The sequence below is a fragment of the Pan paniscus genome, chromosome 5 (assembly GCF_029289425.2).
Source record: "Pan paniscus chromosome 5, NHGRI_mPanPan1-v2.0_pri, whole genome shotgun sequence".
In the NCBI taxonomy this organism is placed as follows: Eukaryota; Metazoa; Chordata; class Mammalia; order Primates; family Hominidae; genus Pan; species Pan paniscus.
In genome coordinates, this window is record NC_073254.2 from 143,268,597 (window position 1) to 143,294,632 (window position 26,036).

A 26,036-nucleotide genomic window follows, 5' to 3' on the forward strand; every position below is an offset into this window, starting at 1 on the left:
TATTACGTATGTTTAAAAGATTTCCAACCTACCTTAACTTACTGTGAGTGGTATTTTATAGCCTATATGGATTCCCTGTTTTAATATTAACCATAGTGACAGACTTCTGGATATTTCTTTTGTATAGTTACAATCATTAATTAGTAGTGATTTAATTAATCATTAATTATTAATCATTAATTAGTAGATTGATTTAACAAGAATGTTAAATCAATGCCATAGCAATAACATTAATTTATCACTAACAATTAAATAGCGATAACATTCATTTATTGTTAATAGTTATTTAGCCACAGACAACACTGAAAATAACATTTTTCTTAAAAAAACTAAGCAAAATTGTTAAAGCTGAAATGGTCAAGCGATATTTCTCAGGTGTTATTCTATTCATCTCTTACTTGTTGGTTTGGGCTTGGCTGTGGAGAATGGAGGCAAGCACATGTCATATTGATGAGTACAAACCGTGGAAAAAATAACTGTTTAGTATTTGTATTTACTTATTCTTAGTTTTAGGTCCCCTCCTTAGCTTAAACTTAACCTGTTTTCTTTGACCACTAATATTTTACTGTCAGCAAATACATTAATCAAACTGCAAAAAACTAGTAAGACACATGCTATGCACATAAAATTTAAAACCATCTATATATTTGAGTCACAAATACATTGAGCTAGCTTCTTCATAATTCCCAAACATCCATACAACTGAATGAGATACTCAGGTGGCCATATTAATACCTTAGGGTGCAAATTAAAGGAACATTTACTAAAATTATAAACTTAGGCAGTGGTTGGAAGAAAGTATAATGGTCATATGAAGTAATGTGAAAACAGCCTTATGAGATTTCTTTCTTTCTACTTATAAACTAGTCTATAATTTCTATGAATAATTAGATCTCTCCTGAATTCTATTATATTTTTTTCCTCCAAGAAACTATTTAAATCCTTATTATCTGATTACCTCAGGAGAAAAACATGTTTCACAGAGTTTTTCTTTTGGAATGATTATTCATAAGAGATGGGATTCTCTTAATGGCTGAGGTGGGTAGGATTTCTGTCTTGGAATCAAACAGAGGAAGTTCAGTGACTCAGATGTGAATTGATTTCAAGACTCATAAGTTTTCTTTTTCCTTACAGGAAAAACTTCTGAATTGCAAGAGTATGTGTCTTTTCTTTCTCATATGAACTAATGACAGATGGAGTGTTTTTACTTTAATATTTTATGTTCTGTTGATCATTCTCTAAGGCAGACTTTAAAGTTATATAACCATATCCCTCTCTATGGAGCTTTCATGAAAGTAAATTATTCCAGCTAATTTATAAATAGTAGAAAGTTTCAGACTTCTGTAATTTTGAGATTTGAGGAAATGTGGTTAAAAATAAGATTAAACACCTAAGTATACATGGTAATCAATGCATTATATAGATTTTCTCATGAATTACACATAAGCTTAGCTCAATCACACTTAAAGTTATGCTACTCTAGTTATTATTTTTTAACAAAAATTATATTGTACATATTTTTAGTTATTCACAAGAATTCAGAATGTTAGAAGTTATGGTACTAAAAGCCTACACACTTCAGTGAAGGGGTGTGTGTGTGTGTGTGTGTGTGTGTCTGCATGCACACATATGAGTGCACCACATAACATATAATGAGACATAGAAAAAAGATATAAAATACCTTATTTACCTGTTTTTTCTATTGTGACAGCTTTTACCTGCTTGAGAACTTTTTCTTCTGTGATAGGAAAAAATGTTAACACAAGTAGCAAATTTGAATACATCAGTCACATATTTCAACCATGATTTTTGTATTCTTTTGAAATAGTGCCAATGCCAAGAAAAACTTGTTGCCTCAATAAAACAGCAAAAACATCTTCTATTCAAATTGGATGAAAGCACAAAGAAAATCTGTCCAGCTGAAATGTCCTTTGCAGCTATCTTGCTATAGAAGCTTTCCTAACTTAAATTGTTCCCTAACATGCCAATATGAGCCCTGTTTTTTGCCTTCACTGTATTTCAGTGTATTTATCTGCCCAGAGGTACTGCTTTATAAAATATATGTTCCCTTACTATTATTAAATTAGAATAGGAAGGAGCAATTTTTGATCTTCTTGTACCGATACCTCCCTGGGAACCCAGGAATAGGTGGAGAACCCAAATTTCTTACAGTGTGAAGCTGGGGAAGAACAAAGTTGATGCCTTTGTGGTATGTCCTCTGTTCTGTGATTTTTCATAGTCAAAGATGTTTGGGTCAAAGTAAAGAGATTATTGCCCTGATACTACATGAAATTAAACTTCTCAAGCATTTCACACTGGGTATGAATCAACTGATCAAATATCCTAAGTAGAAAGTTTCACTGGATAACAGAATTTAAAGAGCATGGTGGTGTAACTGAAGTAAAAGAGTTGTTCCTACAAGACAATGCATTTGATGTACACTCAGAGACTAAAGTCTGTCACTTCTCTTTATTTCACCTCAAGTTGGCTAATATTTGGGACATAAGAAAATAACAATGTTTCATTTAATGAGGAGCTTCTGAAAGTTGTTTCTAAGGTTCTGCTTTTGTCAATACAGACAGCTCTTCTCACCTCTCCACACTCCAGCCCTGCTTTCCTTATTCCTATATTTTCTGTTGTTGGCGTATCACAGTTTTTTTAAAAGCATATGCAAAACAAATCAAACAGACTAAAACCCATTGTATACAGATTTTCTAAAGTACAATTTATAAAAGTAAGCAAAGGATTTCCTAAGATTTGTTTAGATAAAGTATGTTTTTCACTTTCCAAAGATTCTGGCCTAACTATATTCATAAATTGTGTACATATTTCAGCCTGGAATGAAAAATAATATTCTACAGAATAATCAGGGCTTGGGTAGCCTCAAAATTAAATTCATATTTAATTAGCTGAAATAAAAACTTGTTTTTATTCTTAAATAAAAATTAATTCATAACCTTGTTTTGATAAATTATGTATCTTTTTTTTACAAGAAGAACACATTAGCTTACTTCTGCTTTCTACAAAATGCAAGACCAGGAATAAAAAGAAAATAAGAAAGGGAAGGAAGCGTGAAGAAAAGAAAGAGTCAGGAAAAGAAGCATGGAGAAATGTTGATTTCTTCAGCATTTTTGGGACTTGGAGAGTCTAAAATGATCATATTTGAATAAGCCAATCTGAATTACAAGTTTGCTCAGAATGCCTTGCCCAAATCAGAATAAAACAGAAAGTATAGAGCCCATTCATCTAAGTGCTGGGTGACTATGGTTTTTGGGCAAAGCTAACTCTCTGATGGGAAGGGAAGACTAGTTGTCTAGTTACATCTCACTGGTTAAGTTCTCAGTACAAAAAAAATTCTGAAGATGACTAAAATTGGAGATGGTCTAGAAGCTTATGACTTAAGACATGAATTGTCCCAAATAACTTTAGACTTGACTCTAAACTCTTCCTTCTGTTAAAATTAGAACATTGAGAGGTTATTTGAGACTACAAATACCACCTGCAAAATACCTGGTTTACCATGAGGAACAGTCTTTTCTGGTTTCACTATGTCTTGTTCTGAAAATAATAAAAAGAAAATCTTTTTATGTATTTAGAAGCTGGGAAAATAGCTAGCAGATTTTAGGAAATGTGCCCATAGAGAAAAAATATTCTGAAATCTTCATATCATCCTTGTTTCTATGTAAAACTTAAAGATTTTAGTTCATGAAAACAATATGCCAAGAATTCTTATTTACAAAATTTTTGAAACTATAGTTTTCAAAACACAGGCTGTAATAAAACACAAATATAAAAGCACAGGTTGAAAATACATGATTTTGAAAACGTTTCAATATTTTTTTGTAAAAAACTCTATATAAGCATAAAAGATAAAATTAATACATACTGTGTATTTGCACTTTTTCAGATATAGCTAAAAATAAATAAATAACATATTAGATTAAATTACCTGCAAAATGGAGTATTTAACAATAACAAATATAACTGGTTATTGTAAATAGAACTAGGCATAACTAGCTTTAAATAGTATTGGGTTTCTGGTTAAAGAAAAGTAAAACTGGCAAAAATACAAAATGCTTATATCTGGTAAAACATATCCACCTACAGCAGATAAATATTATCAGGAAAATAATAAAATAATAATAAATCATAATAATATTTGTAATGTAACAAGGCTGTTATGATCCTTAATATATTGTAAATATATCACAAGAGCAACTATATTCAAGCTTATGATCAGTTGCCAGGTAAGTTCTGGTGAGAATTCAGGGGCTGAGGTACTATTGAATATGTGTCTAGATTTCTATTCATGATTTGTCGATATTGAAGAATCTTGCTAAGTAATCTTTTATAATGAAGAAATAGCTACCATAGAGCCTAAGGGTTTTTTTGAACTTGCCTCAGGTCAATAGCTAGTTGGTACCAGAGGTATGACTTAAACACTAAATAACAATGTAGACTTGGAAAGGTCACCCTTTTTTTAGGTCAATGCTACCTCCTAATAAAATGATAGCATTTTAGGGACAATCTCTTAATGGGAGTACCCAGGGTTTGGTGCAAATCAGACATGGGGCAGACCCCTAGCTTCAACATTGATTAACTTGAAAATCCTGGAATAATAACTTATTTTCTGAACTTGATCTATGGAACTGCTTCTTCAGATATTAAGTATAGGTAATAATTGCCATGCTGTCTGTTTCTCATAATGATATGATGAAAGTAAAAATCCTATGCTAGTCCTTAGCTCACAATAGATGCTTAATAAATTCTTGCTCTCATTCCCTTCAAACCACAATAGTCTATAACTTTATGATTTTATAATTCTCGTATATTACTGGAAATACTTCAGAATTATAAAAACAAAGCCACCAGAATTATGAAAATAAAGCCATAAGTTAAGCATGATTATTATTAATTTCATAAAAACCTTAGAAATGTCTCCAGAAACCTAGAGTCTCTGTTGAGATTTATTTAAGGCCATTTTCTAGGTGTTTTAGTCTAGGGAATATTCCCATTCTCACCTAATCCAGTGCTATAAAATCATGTTGAGCAATGGAGTTGACAAAATAATGAGGAACTTGGAGACTCTGTGCATGTCTCCCTAGTGAGATGTAAGCCTCTTTTAGTACTTAATAAAATAAAGATAATGTCAACTCTGAATCTATATAAAATAAAGCTCATGTTACCTGGTTTTGCTTCTTTTTTAATTTGGGGCTCTGAGGGAGAGAAAAGGCAGAAAATTTAAAACCTGAAAAAATAAACTAGAATGCAAATTAATTTTTAGAAATAATTTTATTTGGTTATCATAATTGGGAGGATGAGGCAGGAGAATTGCTTGAACCCAGGAGGCAGAGGTTTCAGCGAGCTGAGATCATGCCACTGCACTCCAGCTTAGGTGACAGAGCGAGACTCCGTTTAAAAAAAAATTTTTTTTTACTAAAATTTATTTCAGTTTTACACTTGTTTGCCAATGATGGACTATTAAACATGAAACAGAAACATGCTTTGCACTTGTCTGTGAAATTGTTGCTATAGCTAATTCTTTTAAATCTAAATTTTCTACTTTTTTCTAAGATGATTATTGCAGAAAATAGTTCCAAAGTCAACATAAGATAAATTATTTTAACAACAAGAGTTGGAAGAGACTCTTTGAAATAGATCTAATTGGGTACTTACGTGATTTAGGAATTGAGACAAATAGTGTTATGGCTCAAATGTGTTCTCCCAAACAATCTGTTGAGTCCTAACCCCCAGTACCTAAGAATGTAACCTTATTTGGAAATAGGGTTGCTACTGATGTAATTAGTTAAGGTAAGATGAGGTCATGCTAGAGAAGGGTAGGTTTTTAATCCAATATGACTATTGTCCTTATATGAAGAGAAAAAGAGACACAAATAGAGAAGATGACCATGCGATAATAGAGGCAGAGATTGAAGTCATATATCTTCACACCAAGAAACACCGACGATTGCTAGAAAACACCAGAAGCTAGGAGAAGCAAACAAATATTCTCCTCTACGGGTTTAAAAAGAAGTGTTGCTTTGTCAACACCTTGATTTTGGACTTTTAACTTCCAAAATTGTGAGAGAGAAAAATTTCTCCAGTTTTAAGCAACACAATTTGTGATATTTTATTGTAGCCATCCAAGGAAACTAATCAATTTTGGTTTAGGAACATAGGTGCTGCTGAAACAAATACCCGTACATGTAAAAGTGGTTTTGAAATTGGGTAATGGGTAGAGTCTACAATAATTTTGAGACACTTAATATAGAAAGCCTAGATTGCTTTGAAGAGATTATTGGCAGAAATATTGACATTAAAGGTTATTCTGATGAGGGCTCAGAAAGAACTCAAGAGAGCTATAGAGAAAGCTTTTGTCATTTTAAATGCTACATTTCTGACTTAGTCCATTTTGTGCTGCTATAATAGAATATCACAGACTGGGTAATTTACATAGAACAGAAATGTATTTCTTATACTTCTAGAGACTGTGAAGTTCGGGATTAAGGTATTAGCAGGTTTGGTCTCTGGTTTGGAGATAATGCCTTGCTACTGTGTCCTTCAGAGAGAAGGAATGCTGTGTCTTTACAGGGCAAAGCCAAAAGGGGAAGACAGCAGGCTAGCTGAACACTGCATGGAGCCTCTTTTATAACGGCCTTGTTCCCATTCACAAAAGAGGAGCTCTTATGGCCTAATCACCTCTTCAAGGCTCCAGCTGTCAATACTATTTATTACACAGGTAACACATAAATTTTGAGAAAACACATTCAAATCATATAGATATATATTATTGTAAGTAGAAGTAGAATGTTGCTAGAAATATGAGTTTTCAAGATGAGGTCTCAAGAAAATGAGGAACATGTTATTGGCCACTAAAGGAAAGGTAATATTTGTTATAAAGTGGCAAAAAACTTAGCTTAATTGTGTTCTTCTGTTAGGTGGAAGATGGAAATAGTAAGTGAATACTTAAAAATTTAGCTAAGAACATTTTCAAGCAAAGTATGGAAGGTGCAAACTGATTTCTCCTTGTTGTTTATAATAAAATGTGAAAAGAAAGATACACATAAATTGAAGAAGATACTGTTAATCAAATAAGAACTGGCACTTACTGATTTGAAAATTCTCAGCCTATCTAGACAGTGTGCCATGGAGATAGAGCCAAGGTTGTGGTTGGACAAACTTTTGCTAAAGAGGTTAGATGTATGACTCATGGAGCCACTTCAGCAGAAGACAGAAATAGAGATGTGGTTATCCAGGAAACATCTGTGGAGGACCCTCTTATCTAATGGCTTAGACGCCCCATGAATTGAATGTGACACTAGTCAGGTTTTCGAGAATTTTAAAGAAGCAAAAACAATGCCAGCCTGGACAGAAAAGGGACAGAGACATGATAAAACGAAGGGATAATGACTCCAAAAGAAAAGCCATGAATTCAAACGCCTGGGTTAATGGGACCTCCTGTGGCAGAGAAGGCAGGGCTGTCAGCACACTGAGCTAAGAGGACAGGGCCACTGTTCCACCAGTCCCAGAGTACAGAGCACTGAGCCAGAAAGAATATTCTCAGGCTTTGAAATATGCTAGGTTTTGGATTTGCTTAGGACTCAGGACCTCTTTTTATTTTATTGCAATTTCTTCCCTTTAAAAGTGGAATGTCCATCCTATACGTATCTCATCATTTTATTTTGGGAGTAAATAATTTGTTTCATGTTTTCACAGGTTCAAAAAGAGAAGAGGAATTTTGCTGCAGGAAGAATCATACTCCAAGTTTTATATGTAACTGATTTAGATGATTTAGATAATGAGATTTGGAACTGTTGATTGATATTTAGATGAAATTTTGGACTTAGAACCATGCTAGAATGGTTAGGACTTTTAGAAATGTTGGGATGGGGTGAACATATTTTGCACCTATGGAGGACATAAATTTTGGGCCAGCCAGAGAATGGACCGTTATGGATTTAATTGCATCTCTCCAAAAGGTATGCTTACATCCTAACCTCCAGTACCTTAAAATATGAACTTGTTTGTAAATAGGGTTATTGCAGATGTAATTAGTTAAGATGTGGTCATGGGGCAGTAGGGTGGGTATTTAATCCAATATGACTGGTGTACTTATTAGAGGAGAAGGGTTTACAGAGCTAGAGACACAAAGGGAGAAGGTTTCCATGTGATGATGGAGGCAGAGTTTGAAAGTGATGCATCTACAAGCCAAGGAACACCAAGGATTGCTGGAAAACACCAGAAGATGAAAGGAAGGATTCCTCTCTACAGATTTCATGGAAAGCATGTCCCTTGTGACACCTTCATTTTGGACATCTACTCTCCAGAACTGTGAGAGAATAAATTTCTGTTGTTTTAAGCCACCCAGTTTGTGGAATTTAAGCCACCCAGTTTGTGGAATTTTACTACAGTAGCCCTACAACAATAATACAATTATGAAACATTAAACAAAATTTTAACTGTTCAGAACCAGACAGTTGAGTGTTCTTTTGAAAAAGTTTCTACTGCCTACTGTAGCCTTCAGAAATGTTCATCTGACTCAGAAGCCTCAAAAGAGAGAAGGATGAGAGCAGATGTTTTGCTGATTGAATGTCTGTGTCCTACAATAATCAGAGAAAATTTTGGTTTTGTGGGAATCAATTCAATTACTCAGTTACTTCTTCTGAACCATGTAAATTTCTCAGAGATTTCACCTATGCAAATAGAGTTTTTTCTAGAAATGGGTAGCATAGAGAAATATATATTTTGTTAGGTTTTTTTTAAGTTGGTCAAGGATAAAATTTGATATAATATTTGTACTAGGACATGACATTTGCAAAGAGATATTGTGCTATTTATTCTAAACATGGAAATCATATATGTGTATAAATAAAATATACTTACCTGGCTTCTCTTCTTTTTTTCCTTGTAGTTCTAAAAATATAGATGAACATTAGTAACAACGATTATAGAAAGATATTCATTTCCTATATACTCGTGCATATTTATTTTTATATAATTATTTTCTATGTTATTCATTGGTTTCAATCTCCTATTAACTTCGAAAAGTTAATGTCACATTAACCATATTCTTATGATTGTGGCAAACTAGTACATAACAACAGATTCCTCACTATTATTCCAATAAGAAATATTTTGAGAGCCAGGCATGGTGGCTCATGCCTGTAATCTTAGCACTTTGGAAGGCCAGCCAGGTGTGTTGGTGCGTGCCTGCAATCCCAGCTACTGGGGAGGCTGAGGCACAAGAATCACTTGAGCCTGGTAGGCAGAGGTTGCAGTGAGCAGAGATCACACCACTGCCCACTGCCTGGGCAACAGAGTGAGACCCTGTCTCAAAATAAATTTTTTTTGAGAAAATAATGGAAATGTGCGCTGAGATTTTTAATGACAAGGTAAGGAAAGATACTTCCAGTGAATAAAGGATAAAGGAAAATTTTGGTATAGCATTTTCTCAGAAATACATGTAAGAAAATGAGTACATTGTCTACACAAAACAAACCTTTGACTTTAAGCAAAATATTCAACATGAAATCAAGATAAATAACAGCATGCATTTAAGATTTGTTTTATGTATGTATGTACATATGTACGTATTTGTTTATTGAGCATGCATATAACATACGTGGAGGTTTAGGCTTGACTTCTTTGCCTAGAAAAAAGTAAAAAAATTATTAAAGGCTGAGTCATACAATTCTTATTAAATTGACATTATTGAATATGATATAATATATTTGAAAATAAAAATCAAACCATATAGACCCCATCTATCCTTTTTTGTTGAAATTCTATAGAATGTGTAACTTATGGCTAAGTTCTTTAGTGCAAGATTGGCAAACTTTTTCTTTAACAGTCAGATAGTGTATATTTTCAGGTTTTAGGCCATATGGTCTCTCACAATTCTTCATTTGTGTGAATATAGAAGTAGCCATAGATAATAATGTAAATAAATATGACTGACTGTGTTCCAATAAAACTTTATAAAAACTAGTGGCCAGTCTGTGGGCCATTTTGTCAGCCTCTGCTCTATTCATAGTCAGTTTTAATTTTCTCTCTTTTTTGCATTCAACAAATATTTGAATAGTCAACACTTTTCTCTGATTCTGTTTTCTTACAAATGCCATCTAGTACCCGTCTGTCACTGTTCAACTCAACTTTTTAAGGAATATCATCTTTACTTGTTTTTTCTACTTCTCACTCCCACTTCATCATTAATTCACTGTAATCTAGTTTCTAGCTCCACCATTCTATGGATTAGTCTCTCTGGTCACCAATTTCCCATTACTTTCCAAGACTAATGAACATATTTGACCATATTGATCACTTTCCCTTTCTTTTTAAGTTCCTGTTCACTTGGCTTTTGGGAAAGGTAAACATAATATGTATGCTCTACTGTAATGAGATAAATATTAATACTGCCTTCTTTTAATTTCAAAACTATCCTAGTAACTTTTTCTTTTAGCAAAGATAACATAACAGGGGTCTAATTACTCCTCATACTGGAAATTAAGGAAAACAGACAAAATATATAAAACAATGGTTTTAAAGATATTGAACATCAGACAACAAAGAACAGTGATACTTTAGTGATGGGAAACAAATGAGATGTACCCTGTGATTGCTTCCGCTTAGTGCTTGGAGAAAGTTACAAGGCCTTAGTGCAGCAATGAGTTGCCTAGCAACTCAGCCTAGGCAAATCACGGAGCTTATAAGATGGAGCTGGGAGTCTGGAAAGGCCAAGACAGTCAGTTATCACAGATCAGAGTAAGGTAGAGCAGAGAGCAGCAGAGAAGAGGAAGGGAGTTCTGGAGATGTGTGGAAGGTGACATTAAGTCATCAGAAGAGCACTGAACAGCATATACACACAAAGAAACTACTTGAGGCCAAGGAAAGAAAAAATGGAAAGAATTTTAAAACTTTATAATAAGCTTTGAAGTTCAATAGTGTCAATCTTCCAACTTTGTTCTTTGTCTTCGGTACCGTGTTTGCTATTCTGGATCTTTTTCCATTCCACATAAACTTTATATTCAGTTTGTCAACACACACAAAATAATTTTCTGGGAATTTTCCATAATTGCATTGACTCTATACGTCAATTTGGAAAGAATTGACACCTTCATAATTTTGAATCTTCCTATCCACATAAAGTATCTCTCTATCTAGATGTTCTTTGACTTTTTTCATCATCAGGGTTTAGTCCCCTCACTATTTTCTTTTCATTCCTCTTCTTTTCTTTTTTTTTTTTTTTTTGGCTAACCTCTGCTTAAGGCCTAGTTTAGCTGTCTCTTTCTCAGAAGCCTTTTTCTGATGCAGCGGAATTGCTTACTCCTTTTATGTGCTAATACTACTTGGTAGATCTCTTTATCATTATGTTAGTCATAATCTATTGCAAGTATCAACTTAAGTGAATGCCTTCTCTTCTACATTGTGAGATATTTGAGGACAGAGGTCATGTGTATCTATCATTGAATGCAGGAAATTGGTGCGATTCCTAATACATGGTGATAAGATAGGCTCTCATTCTTTTTTTGTTCATTAGATAAATAAGTAAAACAAGGTAAAAAATTGAGAAATTTAGCAAAAATGAATGTAGAAAAATATATACATTTAGGAATTGTATTAGAACACAAAATACATGTTACAGTTACTGCATAGTTTCTTTGACTTGGGTTGCAAATTTACCTCTCATCTTTCTGATATTCAGGCGGAAAAAAAGCACAAATGTTAAACCATTTACAGTGTTCTTAAGATGTAAATACTTACTTTGTTTAAGAGAAGCAGAGTAATCACTGGCAATGATAACTGAGATAAATTTGTTTCCTGGGTTCTCAGAACAAAAGGCTGTATAATGTCAATAACAGCCTCAGCAATATTTTTACCCTAAATGTGTGATGGCTTTTACAGAACTCCACCTACTGCTCTTAACATGCACCAGAGATACAATACAAAGCACAGTTCAATAAGAGGAAAGTCACTTTTGGCCCAACAAATGTGCTTTAGGGACATAGCTATGTGCTCTGGCTAAATGTAAGGATAAAATCAAGGTTATGGAGATTCTCTCCAGTGGTATTGGAAAGGATAATACATACTCATATTTCTTTCTGAGAATCTAACACATGTATTGACACAATCCTCTAAGAAACATGAATGGAAACACCAAAAAACCCTAAAACACACATACAATTGTGTGAAAATATGTGTGTTCAGTTGTGCTCTTAAAGCCCAACTAGATTAAGAAAATGTTGACTTAATAGTTCTGCTATTTATAAAACCAAGTTGTGATAAATACAGGACAACTGCCTATTCCCACAAAGCTGTCCAATTATAAAATTTGGTTTTCCGAGTTAGTTGTCTACATGCCATGTCCTATATCAACCTCATCAGCATTCACATAACATCTCTCTAGTTATTCTGCTTTCTCTTTATACTATCTATCTATTAGAAGCCGACTTCTGTCTCCCAAAATACATGTGGAAGGCCAGACGCCCAGTACCTTATGAATGTGCCTTGTGTGGAAATAGAGTTTTTGCAGTTATAATTAAGTTAAGATGAGATCATTATCCTGGGCCCTAATCCAATATGACTAGCGTTATGATCAAAAGAGGAAAAGAGATACAGAGATGGACAAACATAGAGGGAATGTAATATGAAGACACACAGAGAGAATACTGTGTGACAACAGAGGCAGAGACTGGAGGATGGGAGTGATGCATCTACAGGCTCAGCTTCAGAATTTATATATGTATCAATAGTCAGAGGTCTACAATGAACTATATATAGTTCTACATATATAGGTTCTATATATACGTTCTATAAGTCTATATAGTTTAGCCTGTTAACAATTCTAGCTCCACAGTCATTATCGAATAATGTAAATAAAGGCTTGTACATAATCTGTTTTATACCAAATTTCTTCCTAAGATGATTAATCAAGTGATCAACAGTGAAATAATATCATTTAATAATCTTTCTGATCCACATATCTGTAAATAGATTTAACATATTTTAACAGATATTTGTCAAATTACTATATTAATTCATTCATAAAGAAACTTTCTGTTATATTTATATTAAACTTTATAACTACCTCTACAATGTGAGATAAATATATCAAAAACCAATCAAAAGTGCCCTAAAGCCTATATATTATGTGGTTTAGAATTTTCAATGTAAAAGTAGAAAAAAGTAAACTTTCCAAATACAAGTAACGAACTGAACTTTCATGAATTTATTCACAAAATTCATAATTTGCTTAATTATGTCACAGAAACTGCTCTATTATTAGATCAAATGAGGAAATTAGTCCTGTTCCTCAACAGAGATATATTATATTTTAACTTTGTCAAGACAATATAAGTCATTATCATAAAATTTGACTTTTGTAAAATTTGTAAGTGTAATATTATTTGGGGCATATAACACATATAAAGATCTTAACTGGAAAAACTTTTATTTAGGTGATCTTATAAAGATTCATCAAGTAAGTCCATTAAAGTTTAATACAAGATAATAATTTGGTATAAGAGCAGTAGGACATTATAAATTTTATAATGCAAAAGGAAAGAATTTTAAAACTGAAAAGATCCTGGAAATCATCAGAATAGCTTTTTTAATGGTCCACAAAACAAGTCCTTAAAAATTTCAGAAAATTGAAATGATAACAAGTATTCTTTCAAACCACAGTGGAATAAAATTAGAATTCAATTCTAAAAGGAACCTTCAAAACTATAAAAATACATGGAAATTAAATAACATGCTTCTGAATGATCATTGGGTCAACAATGAAATCAAGATGGACATTTAAAAATTCTTTGAACTCAATGATAATAGTGAAACTAGCTATCAAAAACTCTGTGACACAGCAAAGGTGGTGCTAAGAGGAAAATTCATAGCCTTAAATGCCTACATCAAAAAGTCTGAAAGAGCACAAATAGACAATCTAAGGTCACACCTCAAGGAACTAGACAAACAAGAACAAACCAAACCCAAACCCAACTGTCGCTGTTTGCTGAGGATATAATTGTACGCCCAGAAAACCCTAAAGACTTCTCCCAAAAGCCCCTAGAACTGATAAATGAATTCAGCAAAGTTTGAGGATACAAAATTAATGTACACAAATCAGTAGCTCAGTATTATTAAAAAGATGAATGATAAGTGTTGATGAGAATGAGGAGAAAAGAAATCCCTTGTACACTGCTGGTGAAAACATAAATTAGTACAGGCACTTTGGAGAATAGCATGAAGCCTCCTCAAAAAAACTAGAATTACCATATTCAGCAATTTTCAGCTAGTTTACAGCAATTTCACTTCTGTTATATCCAAAGGAATTGAAATCAGGATGTCAGAGACATATTTGAACTCCCATGTTCATTTCAGCATTATTCACAGTAGGCAAGATACTAAGTGTCCATCAACAAATATATGGATTTAAAAATGTGGGGGGTGTGTGTGTGTATATATATATATATACACACTATATATATATAGTATGTATGTATAGTGTATATATATATACACACACTATATATATAGTATGTATGTATAGTGTATATATATATACACACACTATATATATAGTATGTATGTATAGTGTATATATATAAAATATGTTATATATAATATATAATATATACACACACGTACACACACAAAATAGGATACTATACAGCCTTAAAAAAAAGAAGAAAATTCTGTCATTTGCAACATCAGTGGAAATGAAGAACATTCTGTTAAGTGAAATAAGCCAGGCACAGAAAGATAAATACTGCATGATTATATGTGGAATCTAAATAAGTCAATCTCATAGAAACAGAGAATAGGAAGGTGGTTACCAGAGGGTAGAGAATAGAGGGAGAGATGGGAAAAGAGATGATGTTGATAAAAGGGTGCAAAGTTTCAGTTAAACTGGAGGAATAAGTTTTAGTAATCTATTGTTCTCATGGCGATCACAGTCAATAATAATGAGGTGGGGGCAGAACTCAACTCTGGAGGTGGCACTCAGACACTGGACCAGATTGAGGCCTAGCTAAAACAGGGCCTCAGTGAAAGCAGGTTTCAATCAGACACTTCCACTAGCATGCCATGTCAATTTACCATTGCCATGACAACACTCAGGAGTTACTGCCCCTTTCCATGGCAATGTCCTGGTGATTACAACCCCTTTCATAGAAATGTCTGCATAATCTGCACCTTAATCTTCATGCAATTGAAAGTGGGTATAAATATGACTGCAAAACTGCCCTGAGCTGCTACTCTCTGCCTATGGGGTAGTCCCTTTTCCCTCAGAGTTACCCATCTTGAGTAAATGTAGTGAAGTCAGTGTCTAGGATGCCCAGACAAGAGCTATCAACTTGGGGACCCCAGAGCCAGAATCAGTGTGCCTGCTATGAGCAAGAGGGCCATTGACAATAAGAATGTTTTGACTATCCCTGGTGAGAGATAGAAAAAAATTTCTCCACCAACTCCAGAGCTAACTTTTTCACTGTCCCCAGTAAGATGCAAGCTGTCTTGCTCAGGTAAGTTTACTGGGAGTCTTGGACCCAAGACCCAGTGGAAAGTTTCCCACAGTGGCAGATAAATAGCTGCCTGAACATTTTTCTTTAGTGTCTCCACTACTGGGTGAGCTCTCTGGTGCCTTAGGGACTCCGGGATAGTCCCTTGAGTAATGCAGTTCACTCCTTCCCTTCTTTATTTGATGCTATGGAATCCCCTTCCCTGTCTCTTTCTATTTTCCACACCTATTGAGGCAAACAAAATTTAGTCAGGCAGATGGGTCCCAATTTTGTAAATAACTTGAATCCAGTTGTCTTGTATAGGTCATTTTATCTAGTGTGTTTCTTTAGCTCTATCTACAGGCATTGTGATACGTGTTGTGTCTAGCATGCTTTGAAATTGGCTTATAAATAAAAGAGCACTCATAAATTAAATAAGACTAGTCAAAGCTTACTAGTTTGATGAGAATATTATGTCTTCTAAAATTTAACAGAATTTTTATCTAAGTAAATCACTGATGTTCATAGGCTTTAAAATGGTTAAAACGGCTTTAAATGGTGACGCATTTTGCATGGTATCTTGTTTCTTAGAAGTGGTCTAGATAAAACTGTTAAAAGTGAAAGAACGGAATTGATGCTTAAATAATGAACTTATTGTGTGGTTTAAAGTCTTAAAATGATAGAATAATCCTCACCTATAGAATGTCAATGTCTGCTGGGCAGTTCAGGATTTCTTCCTTTCTAGGTTTATATAAAATGTGCCAAAGAAATATATCCTTTATTTGAAAAAAATAATTTTTGTCTAATTTGGAAGTTATTAAAAGGGAGGTTCAAAATATGAGGGAACCAGTGAGTAAAAAAGAGAGATGTAAAGAATGTTATGGATAGAAAAACTACTTTCTGGCTGGGTGCAGTGGATGACAACTGTAATCTCAGCACTTTGGTAGGCTGAGGCAGGCAGATCACTTAAGGTCAGGAGTTGGAGACCAGCCTGGCCAACATGGTGAAACTCTGTTTCTATTAAAAATACAAAAATTAGCCAGACATGGTGGCACATATCTGTAATTCCAGCTACTTGGGGGACTGAGGCAGCATAATCATTTGAACCCAAGAGTCAGAGGTTTCAGTGAGCCGAGACTGCACAACTGCACTCTTGTCTGGGTGGTGGAGTGAGACTCTGTCAAAAAAAATGTATTTTCTTTTCCAAGAAAGCATATAATAAAAGAGTAATTTTATATGAAGGGGATCTTGTATAGTCATATTTTGTCCTAGAGTAAAATGACTGGTTATTTAAGAAAGAGGTAGTATAGGCTGGGTGCGGTGGATCACGCCTGTAATCCCAGCACTTTGGAAGGCCGAGGCAGGTGGATCAGGAGGTCAGGTGATTGGGACCATCCTGGCTAACACGGTGAAACCCTGTCTCTACTAAAAAATACAAAAAATTAGCCTGGAGTGGCGGCGGGCACCTGTAGTCCCAGCTAATCGGGAGGCTGAGGCAGGAGAATGGCATGAACCCGGGAGGCAGAGCTTGCAGTGAGCCGAGATCACACCACTGCACTCCAACCTGGGCGACAGAGTGAGACTCCATCACAAAAAAAAGAAAGAGGTAGTATAGGACAAGTCAGAAAGTTCAAGCAAGTTTTAGATAGTCTGTGTAATTTGTGATAAGATTCATAAATGGGGAATTGATAAAGGGAACTTTGTGTAAAATTAAAAACTTGCTATGATTAAAGAAAATTATTTGTAAAAAAAACTTTTTACAAATGGCCTAAATATCAAAATCAAATTTTCTAAAGGTATTAATTTGCTAAATTATCAGAAAATTTTATTTTCAATTCTGCAATATATTTCTTTTGAAAGCTATGCAGATTCATGTAACTCTCTCTTTCAGCTTTTTTGTCAGCTCCTGTTAATTTTTCTCCTCTGTTTATGACTGCTGCTATGGTCTGATAGTAAAGTATTTTGTCCTAGAGATCTGTGGGAACAGTGTTTCCTCCAAATACAGCTTAATTCTATGCTGTTGGTTTTCCTCAATGGGTAATCTCATTTTGGCTTTTGGTTTTTGATTCTTAAGTTGATTAGAAGGGATTTGGGGGCTAGTGGGTACCTGCTCAACTCCATTCCCTTCGGCCCATGGATCTTGATTTTTGTTTTGTATTACCTCTTTTTGTAATGGTGTGCTAGAGGCAGCATCAATGGCCAAGTTTTATTTTGTACTATGCTGATGACAAGGTCATGTGCTGCCTGCCCTGGGTCCATCATGTCCCTCAGTGGGACCCCCATGGCTGGGGCATTTGGAGTCAGGGGACTTGTAGCCAGTTGGATGTTCTGGCCTGGATCAAAGAGGAAGTGGGTGGACACTAATTGGCCCTTGAACCCCTTTTTAGCAACGTGGGAGCCAGAGACTAGGAGCCAGGAAATGTATTTATAAAAATTACTTGTCTGTGGACAAGTTTAGCTGCTGTGGTCTTAGCTTATAGTAATTAGCTATACAAACGTCCCTTCTCCCTTTTGGAATTTGGGTCAGGTTCAAAAGGCTCTCCACTATAAAAATAAAATATTACTTTTCTTCAGAAAGGAAAAATAGCTCCCCTGTTTAACCAGGAGACTTACTTTTGCTAAAACTTGGAAAGAAGAATCCCCTGAAGATCAACTACAACCAAAATGGAAGGGCCCTTATCAGGTGTCATTGAGTACCCCCTCTGCTGTTAAACTTCAGGGAATACCTAGCTGAGTACCTCTGTCCAGGGTTAACCTATGTCTTACGAGTCACAGGTACAAAAGGGGGACACCAGCACCTACATCTGTGAACCTTTGGGGGACCTCTGCTATTTAAAGAATCAACATCTCAGCCAGAAGTGGTAACATGATGCTGTGGGTGGGAATGGGAGCTAAAATTTTTCTCTTCTTCCTGATTGTAATACTTCCTTTGTATCACTTTAGCCAATCTCTTGGGAAACATCTCTTTTGTCTTTGTTGGGCATAGAGGCCACGTTAAGGCCCAGCTGAATCACGACGTCACTGTTCATCCTGTTTGTTCTCCTAGTTACTATGATCCAGTATGGGTGGGAACATAACTCTACAGTAAATATTTCAACAATTATTGCATCAGGAAATCATCTTCACAGTTGCTGCATTTTTCATCAACATTCCCAGGCTAGAGAGGTCTATCTTATGGCTTACTTGGAAAATCACTCACTACAAGTCTCACTTCCCACATCTCACCTGGTTTTTACCCCAGACCTAACTAACCATAGTGATGCTGAAATATTCAAACCCCTACTTGGTAAACAGAACTCTCCCCACTTAATGGATTATACCTGAATCCTCCTGCCACTATTACTTGGACCTGAAAAATTGTGTATCTATATCTCCAGTGCACAAATGAGTTTATCATTTGCACCCACTGTTGTGTTAATGACACAACAGCAGAAGTTTCCCTGTGATTCTTTGATTCAACTACAGTTGGCAAGTTCCCAAGGCTGCAGTAAAGTAAATGGGATTCCACTTGTAAGTTAGGAGACCATATATGGTGCATTCTTCCAGGTCACAACATACAAGGGAAAAATCACTGTCTAGTCTGGAAAGGTAGGAGTACCTCCCTTCTGAAAAATAAAGATTGTCCTGCCACCCCCATTGGAACAGGGAAAAAATATCCCTATAGACACAACTCGGAAGCAAAGGATAAACATCACACCCTGTAGGGCTTCTGTTTGTACCCCCTCTGGGCTCATTTTTGTTTCTGGTCATGAATGGGAAGAAGTCAAACACTGTAACCTTTAGGAACTCCCTAGGGAGTCACCTGTTGTCTTAGGAGTAGCTTTCCCCTGTACATCAAAAACTTGGAACAGAGGTGAATGTACATTGGCCAGCGTTGTCCCCCAGGGGTCACTGTCTATTATTTCATAAGACCCACGAATACCAGAAGTAAGCTAGCAATAGGGTTGATTCCGACAGGAATCAAGGCAGTGATGGGACTAGCAGCACCTTGGGGAGGCTTTGTCTACCATAAGTCAATCCTAAAGAGCTTGACTCAAACCCTAGAAACCTTAGCCACCAACACAGGTCAGGCATTAAAGGGAATTCAAGTGTCCTTAGACCCTTTGGCAAATGTAGTTTTTGATAATAGACTAGTGTTGGATTATTTACCAGCTGAACACAGTGGATTCTGTAAAGTTAATAACAAAACATGCTGCACATATATTAACAACTGTGGACAAGTTGAGATTAACATTCAAAAGGTCTATGAGAAAGCTACCTGGTTACATAGATATAACCAGGGCACTGACCCCAGCTATATCTGGCCAACTATCAAAAGTGCCTTCCCAAGTCTTACCTGGTTTTTACCTCTCCTAGGAACTTGGTTGCTATCTTGTTACTAATGTTGGCCCTTGCTTATTTAACCTCCTAGTAAAGTTTGTGTCTTCAACATCAGTGGTCCCTAACCTTATTGACACCAGGGACTGGTTTCATGGACGACAATTTTTCCACAGCCTGGGGTGGGGGGTGTGGATAGGGGTGATGGTTTCAGGATGAAACTATTCCACCTCAGATCATCAGGCATTAGATTCTCATAAGGAGCATGCAACGTAGATCCCTTGCACACGCAGTTAACAATAGGGTTTGCACTCCTATGAGATTTAATGCTGCTGTTAATCTAACAGGAAGTGTACATCAGACAATAAAGCTCACTGGCTTGCCCACCGTTCACAACCTTCTGTGCAGGCCTAACAGGCCACAGACTAATAACAGTCAATGGCCTGGGGGTTGGGAATCCCTGTTTTGGGGACCCCTGTTTTAGATTACCACGATTTTACCAAGTAAAAACAGTGCTGGCACAAGGCTTCCAACCAATTCCATCTACTGACCTAGAGAATGGAAGTGTCCTGCTTCTGGCCCCTTAGAGCAGGTATCTAGAGATTTTTACTCCTCCAGTGCTAGGCAGGGCCTACTCCCATAAACTCACCAAGAAGCAGTTACAGAAAATGAATCTTACCCTTCTGCAGTCCGCTTAAGATTAAGGAGGAGTATCTAATCTTTGAGGGGGCAGGAAATGAGGAAGGAGGCAGGACTTGACTCCAGAGGCACAGTTCAGACAGTGGACCAGATTGAGGACTAGCTAAAACAGGGCCAGGGCAAAAGCAGCTTTCAATCAGACATGCCCACCAGTGTGCCATGTCAATTAACCCTTGCCATGACAACACCCAGGAGTTACTGCCCCTTTCCATGTGACTCAGTGATGACTACTCCTACCCTAGAAATTTCTGCATAGACTGCTCCTTAATATGCATGCAATTAAAAGTGGGTATAAATATGACTACAAAACTGTCCTGAGATGCTACTCTTTGCCTATGGACTAGACCTGCTCTGCAGGAGCAGTCACAGAGCTTAACATCCCCAGAGCTGTAATGCTACCTCTTCAATAAGGCTATTTTTATGTACCTTTGGCTTACCCTTGAATTCTTTCCTGGGCAAAGCCAACAACACTTGCAGGCTAAGCTTCACTTTGGGGCTCACCTGCCCTGCATCTATAATGTATTATATATTTTAAAATTGCCAAAAGAAAATGTTTTTTATATTCTCATTACAAAACAATGAAAAATTGGTGAGGTGATAGGTATCTTAATTAAGTTGATTGACTCGTTCTACAATGCATCCATAAATTAGAACATCACATCGTACCTCATATATATATACACAATTATTATTTATCAATTAACGTGGTAGCTCATGCTTGTAATCCCAGCGCTTTGGAAGACCGAGGCAGGTGGATCACTCGAGACCAGGAATTTGAGACCAACCTGGCCAACATAGCGAAACCCCATCTATACTAAAAATACAAAAAATTAGCCGAGTGTAGTGGCATATACCTATAATCCCAGCTACTCAAGAGACGGAAACACGAGAATTGCTTGAACCCAGGAGGTGGAGGTTACAGTGAAACGAGATGGCACCACTGCATTCCAGCCTGGGTGATGGAGTAAGACTGTGTCTCAAACAGAAAAAAAAAAAGATGAATGAATGGCAAATTATAACTTTTAAAATTTTATTAATTTAAATCTCAAGAGTAAATTGCTTAATGGGGAAATGCAGTTCAGATAAAAATCAACCTGAAATGTTGCAGCATTATTTTCTCCTGGGTTTACTGCTCTTTAAGACATCTATTTACTCAACTCCTGACAGATTTTCTGCTGTGGGAGCATGTTTAACTTTAAGGGCGTATTAACAAATCTTGTTTTTAAGACCAGTGATTCTGATGCAGATATATCTATGCCTACCACTACTTAGAACAGAGCAGAGGTTGACTTTGCTGTAGATATACATCTTAGCCAGAAAGAACCATCCGACAGGCATTTTACCATTTAAATTGACTTGAAGATTAATATCTAAACTTTCTACCACATATATTCAATAAGAAGACCATTAGGGGGATGCAAGAAAATATCATAAGGACTTTAATGGGATGCTTCAATCAGTTTAGAAATGTTACTACATTTTACCTGAAGCCATTATGATTCGGAGACACATTTTCTGAGATTCATGAAACTTTTAATTATCAAGATTAAAATGGAAATATAAATGTTAAATATATAAAATATAATATAAGACTCTAAGAGAAAATGCCTTCTGAGCTGTGTATGAATTAGAGTTAACAAACGTTCTTTTTTCTTCCTTTCTTATAGAGGTATTTTCATATAAAGGCAGTCTCATTTATCAAATGTGCTGTAAAAAGTTACATGAATAAAATAATATAGTTTTATGTATATAATTTTGGAAATATGTTCTTAGGGATTTCATAGATAATGATGTGTGTTAATATTATTTACACAATGCTGAACATCAGGGAAAGAAATGGTAAATGCTTTGAAAATTTCCCTTTAGTCTTTTAAAGGCCATTTGGTAAACAAGAATTGTCTCTGACAATTAGAACAAATTTCTGGAAAAAATTTTGCTTCATGTCAGGATAGATAGAAAAGTGACCTGATAGATAAGAAGTAGAAATATTATTTATGGTGTTTTTTATTTTTAAAAGCAGCAATAATGGGCAAGATAAGAGAGTGTTTGGAAAGTTCTTTAAACAAGATTATCTGTAACAGGGTCTGTGGTTGATATGACTTTTTCATCCTAGTTGGTATGCATTGGCTATATATTATGCTAAGTTTTCTAAGCACCCATTATTTTTAAAGTTTTTTTGAGGCTGCACTACAATAATTTCTATGAAATATTTTTAGTTGTTATTCAAGCATCTTACTCTTGACCATTCTGTTCTCACTTTTCATCTCAGACAGTTATCTCATATTTTGCCTCAAATGAGTAGTGAGAAACCCTTTGTGTTCTGCCTCTTGATGTTCAAAGGTGATTAAAGTGATGTTGAAGAGACTGTTTAGTAGCAAATTTTTGTTTGCACCATGATCGAGCATGAAAGATTAGAGGAAGTTAATAGAGCACCAATAGAGAAGTAGATATGATTAATCAGAAACACTTCAAAGTTTTTTTTATGTGGATCTTTGTATAATACTGACATTATACAATGATTATTTAATTATCCAATCATTCATTCAGTAAACATTTAGTATGTGATAAGCACTTCAGTCTCCCAAGAATTTTTTGCCAATCAGGCTTACCTATCAATTGAAACTGAATTCTTATGGATGAGTTTAATTCTGATCATAGCCACAGAAATAAGATTTGGTTGAAATGTAACGCTAGGTATATTTCCTTCAAAGGCCATGCAAAGGGCATAACCACTCCAGACATCACAAATTTCTCTTGAAAATATGGAGAAGAATAGAATATCAAGGGATAAATGGACCTTTTCCACTACTGAGTCACATATCTAACCTTCTGAAACAAAGTGGATATACCTCAGGAAATTCAAACTTAAATCCAAAATTGAATTCATGATATACTATTTCATCATCCACACATTTCCTATATTAGTAAATGATACCCTACTTCACCTACTCTTCCAACCAGAAGGTTAGAAGTCTTCTAAGATTCCCCTCCATACTCGCAAGTGTGAATAACTTCATCATAGGCTTGAAAAATATTTTTATACATAAACATTACATTAATCCATGAAATTGAAAAACAAAAAAACAAATTTGAGCTAAGAGCATTGTTTTAAAAACCAGATAATATATTGAGCATTACAAATAGTACATAAGCATGGTTAGTTAAAAGAAAGAAAAACAGGGGATTGGGACTAGGTTCTAATAATGAAACTAGCCATCTCTATTGTCCATAGAGTCCTGTTGATTCTATTTTGTAAAGATATCTCAAGTATGACCCCACTTGTTTATTTCTTCCTCCATTTCTGCCTTCATTGTAGCCTCAAATATATCATTTTTCCTTTTAGATGTCCTTTCTCTTTTTTGCTACATTTCACCATACCATGCCCATTTACTAAGACTCAGCTCACTCTCCATCTTTCTCTGGAAGCCTTTCCTGACCTCCTTCCACCAAGGGTTAGAGATAATTTGTACTCTCATCATCTTATGTAAGTCGCCATCCCTTTCCATTCTAATTGCAATGATCTGTAATCATTACTCATTTGTCTCCCCAGATAGAGTAAGAAATTCACTAGGCAAGGGACTGCAGCTATCATCTTTGTATTCTTAGCACTTGCGCATTGTCACACATGATAAACCATAATTGTCTTTAATAAACAAGTGACAACACCATGTAAAATGGGGAATTTATTTATTGAGAAATTTACACTCCAAATACACTTCTGCTAACAATTCACCAAAATACTGCTAAAATATTGGGGAGGGAGTTGCAAAAAAGAGAATTACTCTGCAGCCCTTTACTGAAACAGAACATTAAAGGAAATACTACTTTTTCTGTCCACATAGGAGATTTTTCAAAATTATATCATGGTCATCTAGCTTTGGGATATGTGAAAACAAAACATGTATAAGTTTATATATGAGATTTATCATTAATGTTGGTTATAATTACTTCACCTAACAAACGGAGAAAATTATGCCATGTTTGGGTGTCACTATTGGATAGTTTTGGTCTGGAATAGAAAATGCATGGGAGATAATTTTCTATTGATTAGTACCCTCTGGCACAGCATGCTTTAATTGTTAAGATTTATTAAACTCTGTCATCCTAATCACCTCCCCATCATACCCTGATCCTTTAGGTGGGTCTTAGGGAAAAAAAAGAGACAATAAGAAATGGGCCCCTACTATGATATAAGACCTGGGAGATCCTGTTCTTGTTTGGAATGTCAGGATATTGGTTAGGGCATGGGAAGGGGGTGAAGGGTTTGTGAGAAGGAGAGCACAGTAAAATGTCTGAATCTTGATGGACATGGCTAAAGTAGTCAAGCACGGCCCTTAAAGGAACCATTATTTCTCTCAGGTTTGCTATTTGTCACATCCATATCAGCACCTGGGCTTGAGAATATTTTGTTCTGAAACCAAGGAAATGAGAATAGAAGAGATGGGTAGTTATTATGTCTTTACTTGCCCACTACACTCAAATAAATAGTCCTGTTTTTCTTTCTTAAGATGTTTTGGGTTATTGAGTGTCAAATTTGAGCAGCAAGTAAAAGAAAAGGGAAGACGTCATACAGGTGCCCACAAGAGGCTTCTGAAACACCTTCCTCTGGAATATAATTTAATTATTAAGTATCAAGCCTCTTTTAAGTATCTCACCAATGTGAAGTACTTCATGATAGACTTGAGAAAATTATTCATACATAAATTCTATTATATTAATCCACTAAATGGGAAAGTAGAAAAAAATGAGCTAAGAGCATTGTTTTAAAAACTAGTTAATACATTGAGCATTTTAAATAGTATATAAGCATAGTTGGATGAGAGAATGAAAAAAGGAGATTGAGGATAGGTTCAAATAATGAAAAACTAATATATTTTAGAATAGCAAAGAAGATACAAACTAAGCAATATGTTCACATGGAGAAAACTTGTTTCTTTTAAATTTCTGAACATTCTGTCAGAGGAACTTACAAATTAGCTTAGAAACAGAATCCTTTCTAATACAGTTGACTTCTTAACAGTCAAGTGTTTAAAAAGCTTCCAAGTTTTTCTTTTAATTTAGAAGAACCACAGCATCTGCTTCCTATGTGGTAAGTAATAAGGACTTCTCTAGTGAATGGCTTGTACCACTCTGAAAGATGCAGTTTAAATTTCATTACTACCACCTTCCTGAGTTAAAGTTTAGTTTGGGTTGAAATTGGGAAGGAAGATTTTCAGTAATTTATTTTTTAAAAGGAAAGAAAAGAGCATTATTTTTAAATTCCCATAAAGTACATAAGCAAGAAAATCAGTCTGAAGAAAGCTCAAAAAGTTCAAATTATGGCTTTTGGAGGAGTCTCAAATACAGCCAATTGAAGATTAACAAGATTAACTATCTGAATAGTGGTCAATAACACTGTTTATAGTATATGCATAAGTAATCTTTAGTAATTTTAATGAAATTATCATCACTCTGTCTTTTTTCTCTTGGAAGAAAGGATGTGTATATTTCCTGAGGATCCACAGAGAATGAATTTCTCTGAGATTTTAAATC

General features: G+C 35.2%; 1 protein-coding gene across 2 annotated transcripts in view; it reads right to left on the minus strand.

Annotated features, from left to right (window-relative positions):
- Positions 1-26,036, minus strand: part of TRDN (triadin) — a 416,769-nt gene that overhangs the window by 55,083 nt on the left and 335,650 nt on the right. For both annotated transcript variants that reach the window (XM_055114092.2, XM_057302585.2), the window contains exons 25-31: positions 9,623-9,649; positions 8,884-8,913; positions 5,187-5,216; positions 3,887-3,913; positions 3,511-3,558; positions 1,691-1,738; positions 399-416 (exon numbers count right to left, since the gene is read on the minus strand). In XM_055114092.2, coding sequence (XP_054970067.1) covers positions 399-416; positions 1,691-1,738; positions 3,511-3,558; positions 3,887-3,913; positions 5,187-5,216; positions 8,884-8,913; positions 9,623-9,649 — 228 coding nt within the window. The remainder of the gene's footprint in view (positions 1-398; positions 417-1,690; positions 1,739-3,510; positions 3,559-3,886; positions 3,914-5,186; positions 5,217-8,883; positions 8,914-9,622; positions 9,650-26,036) is intronic.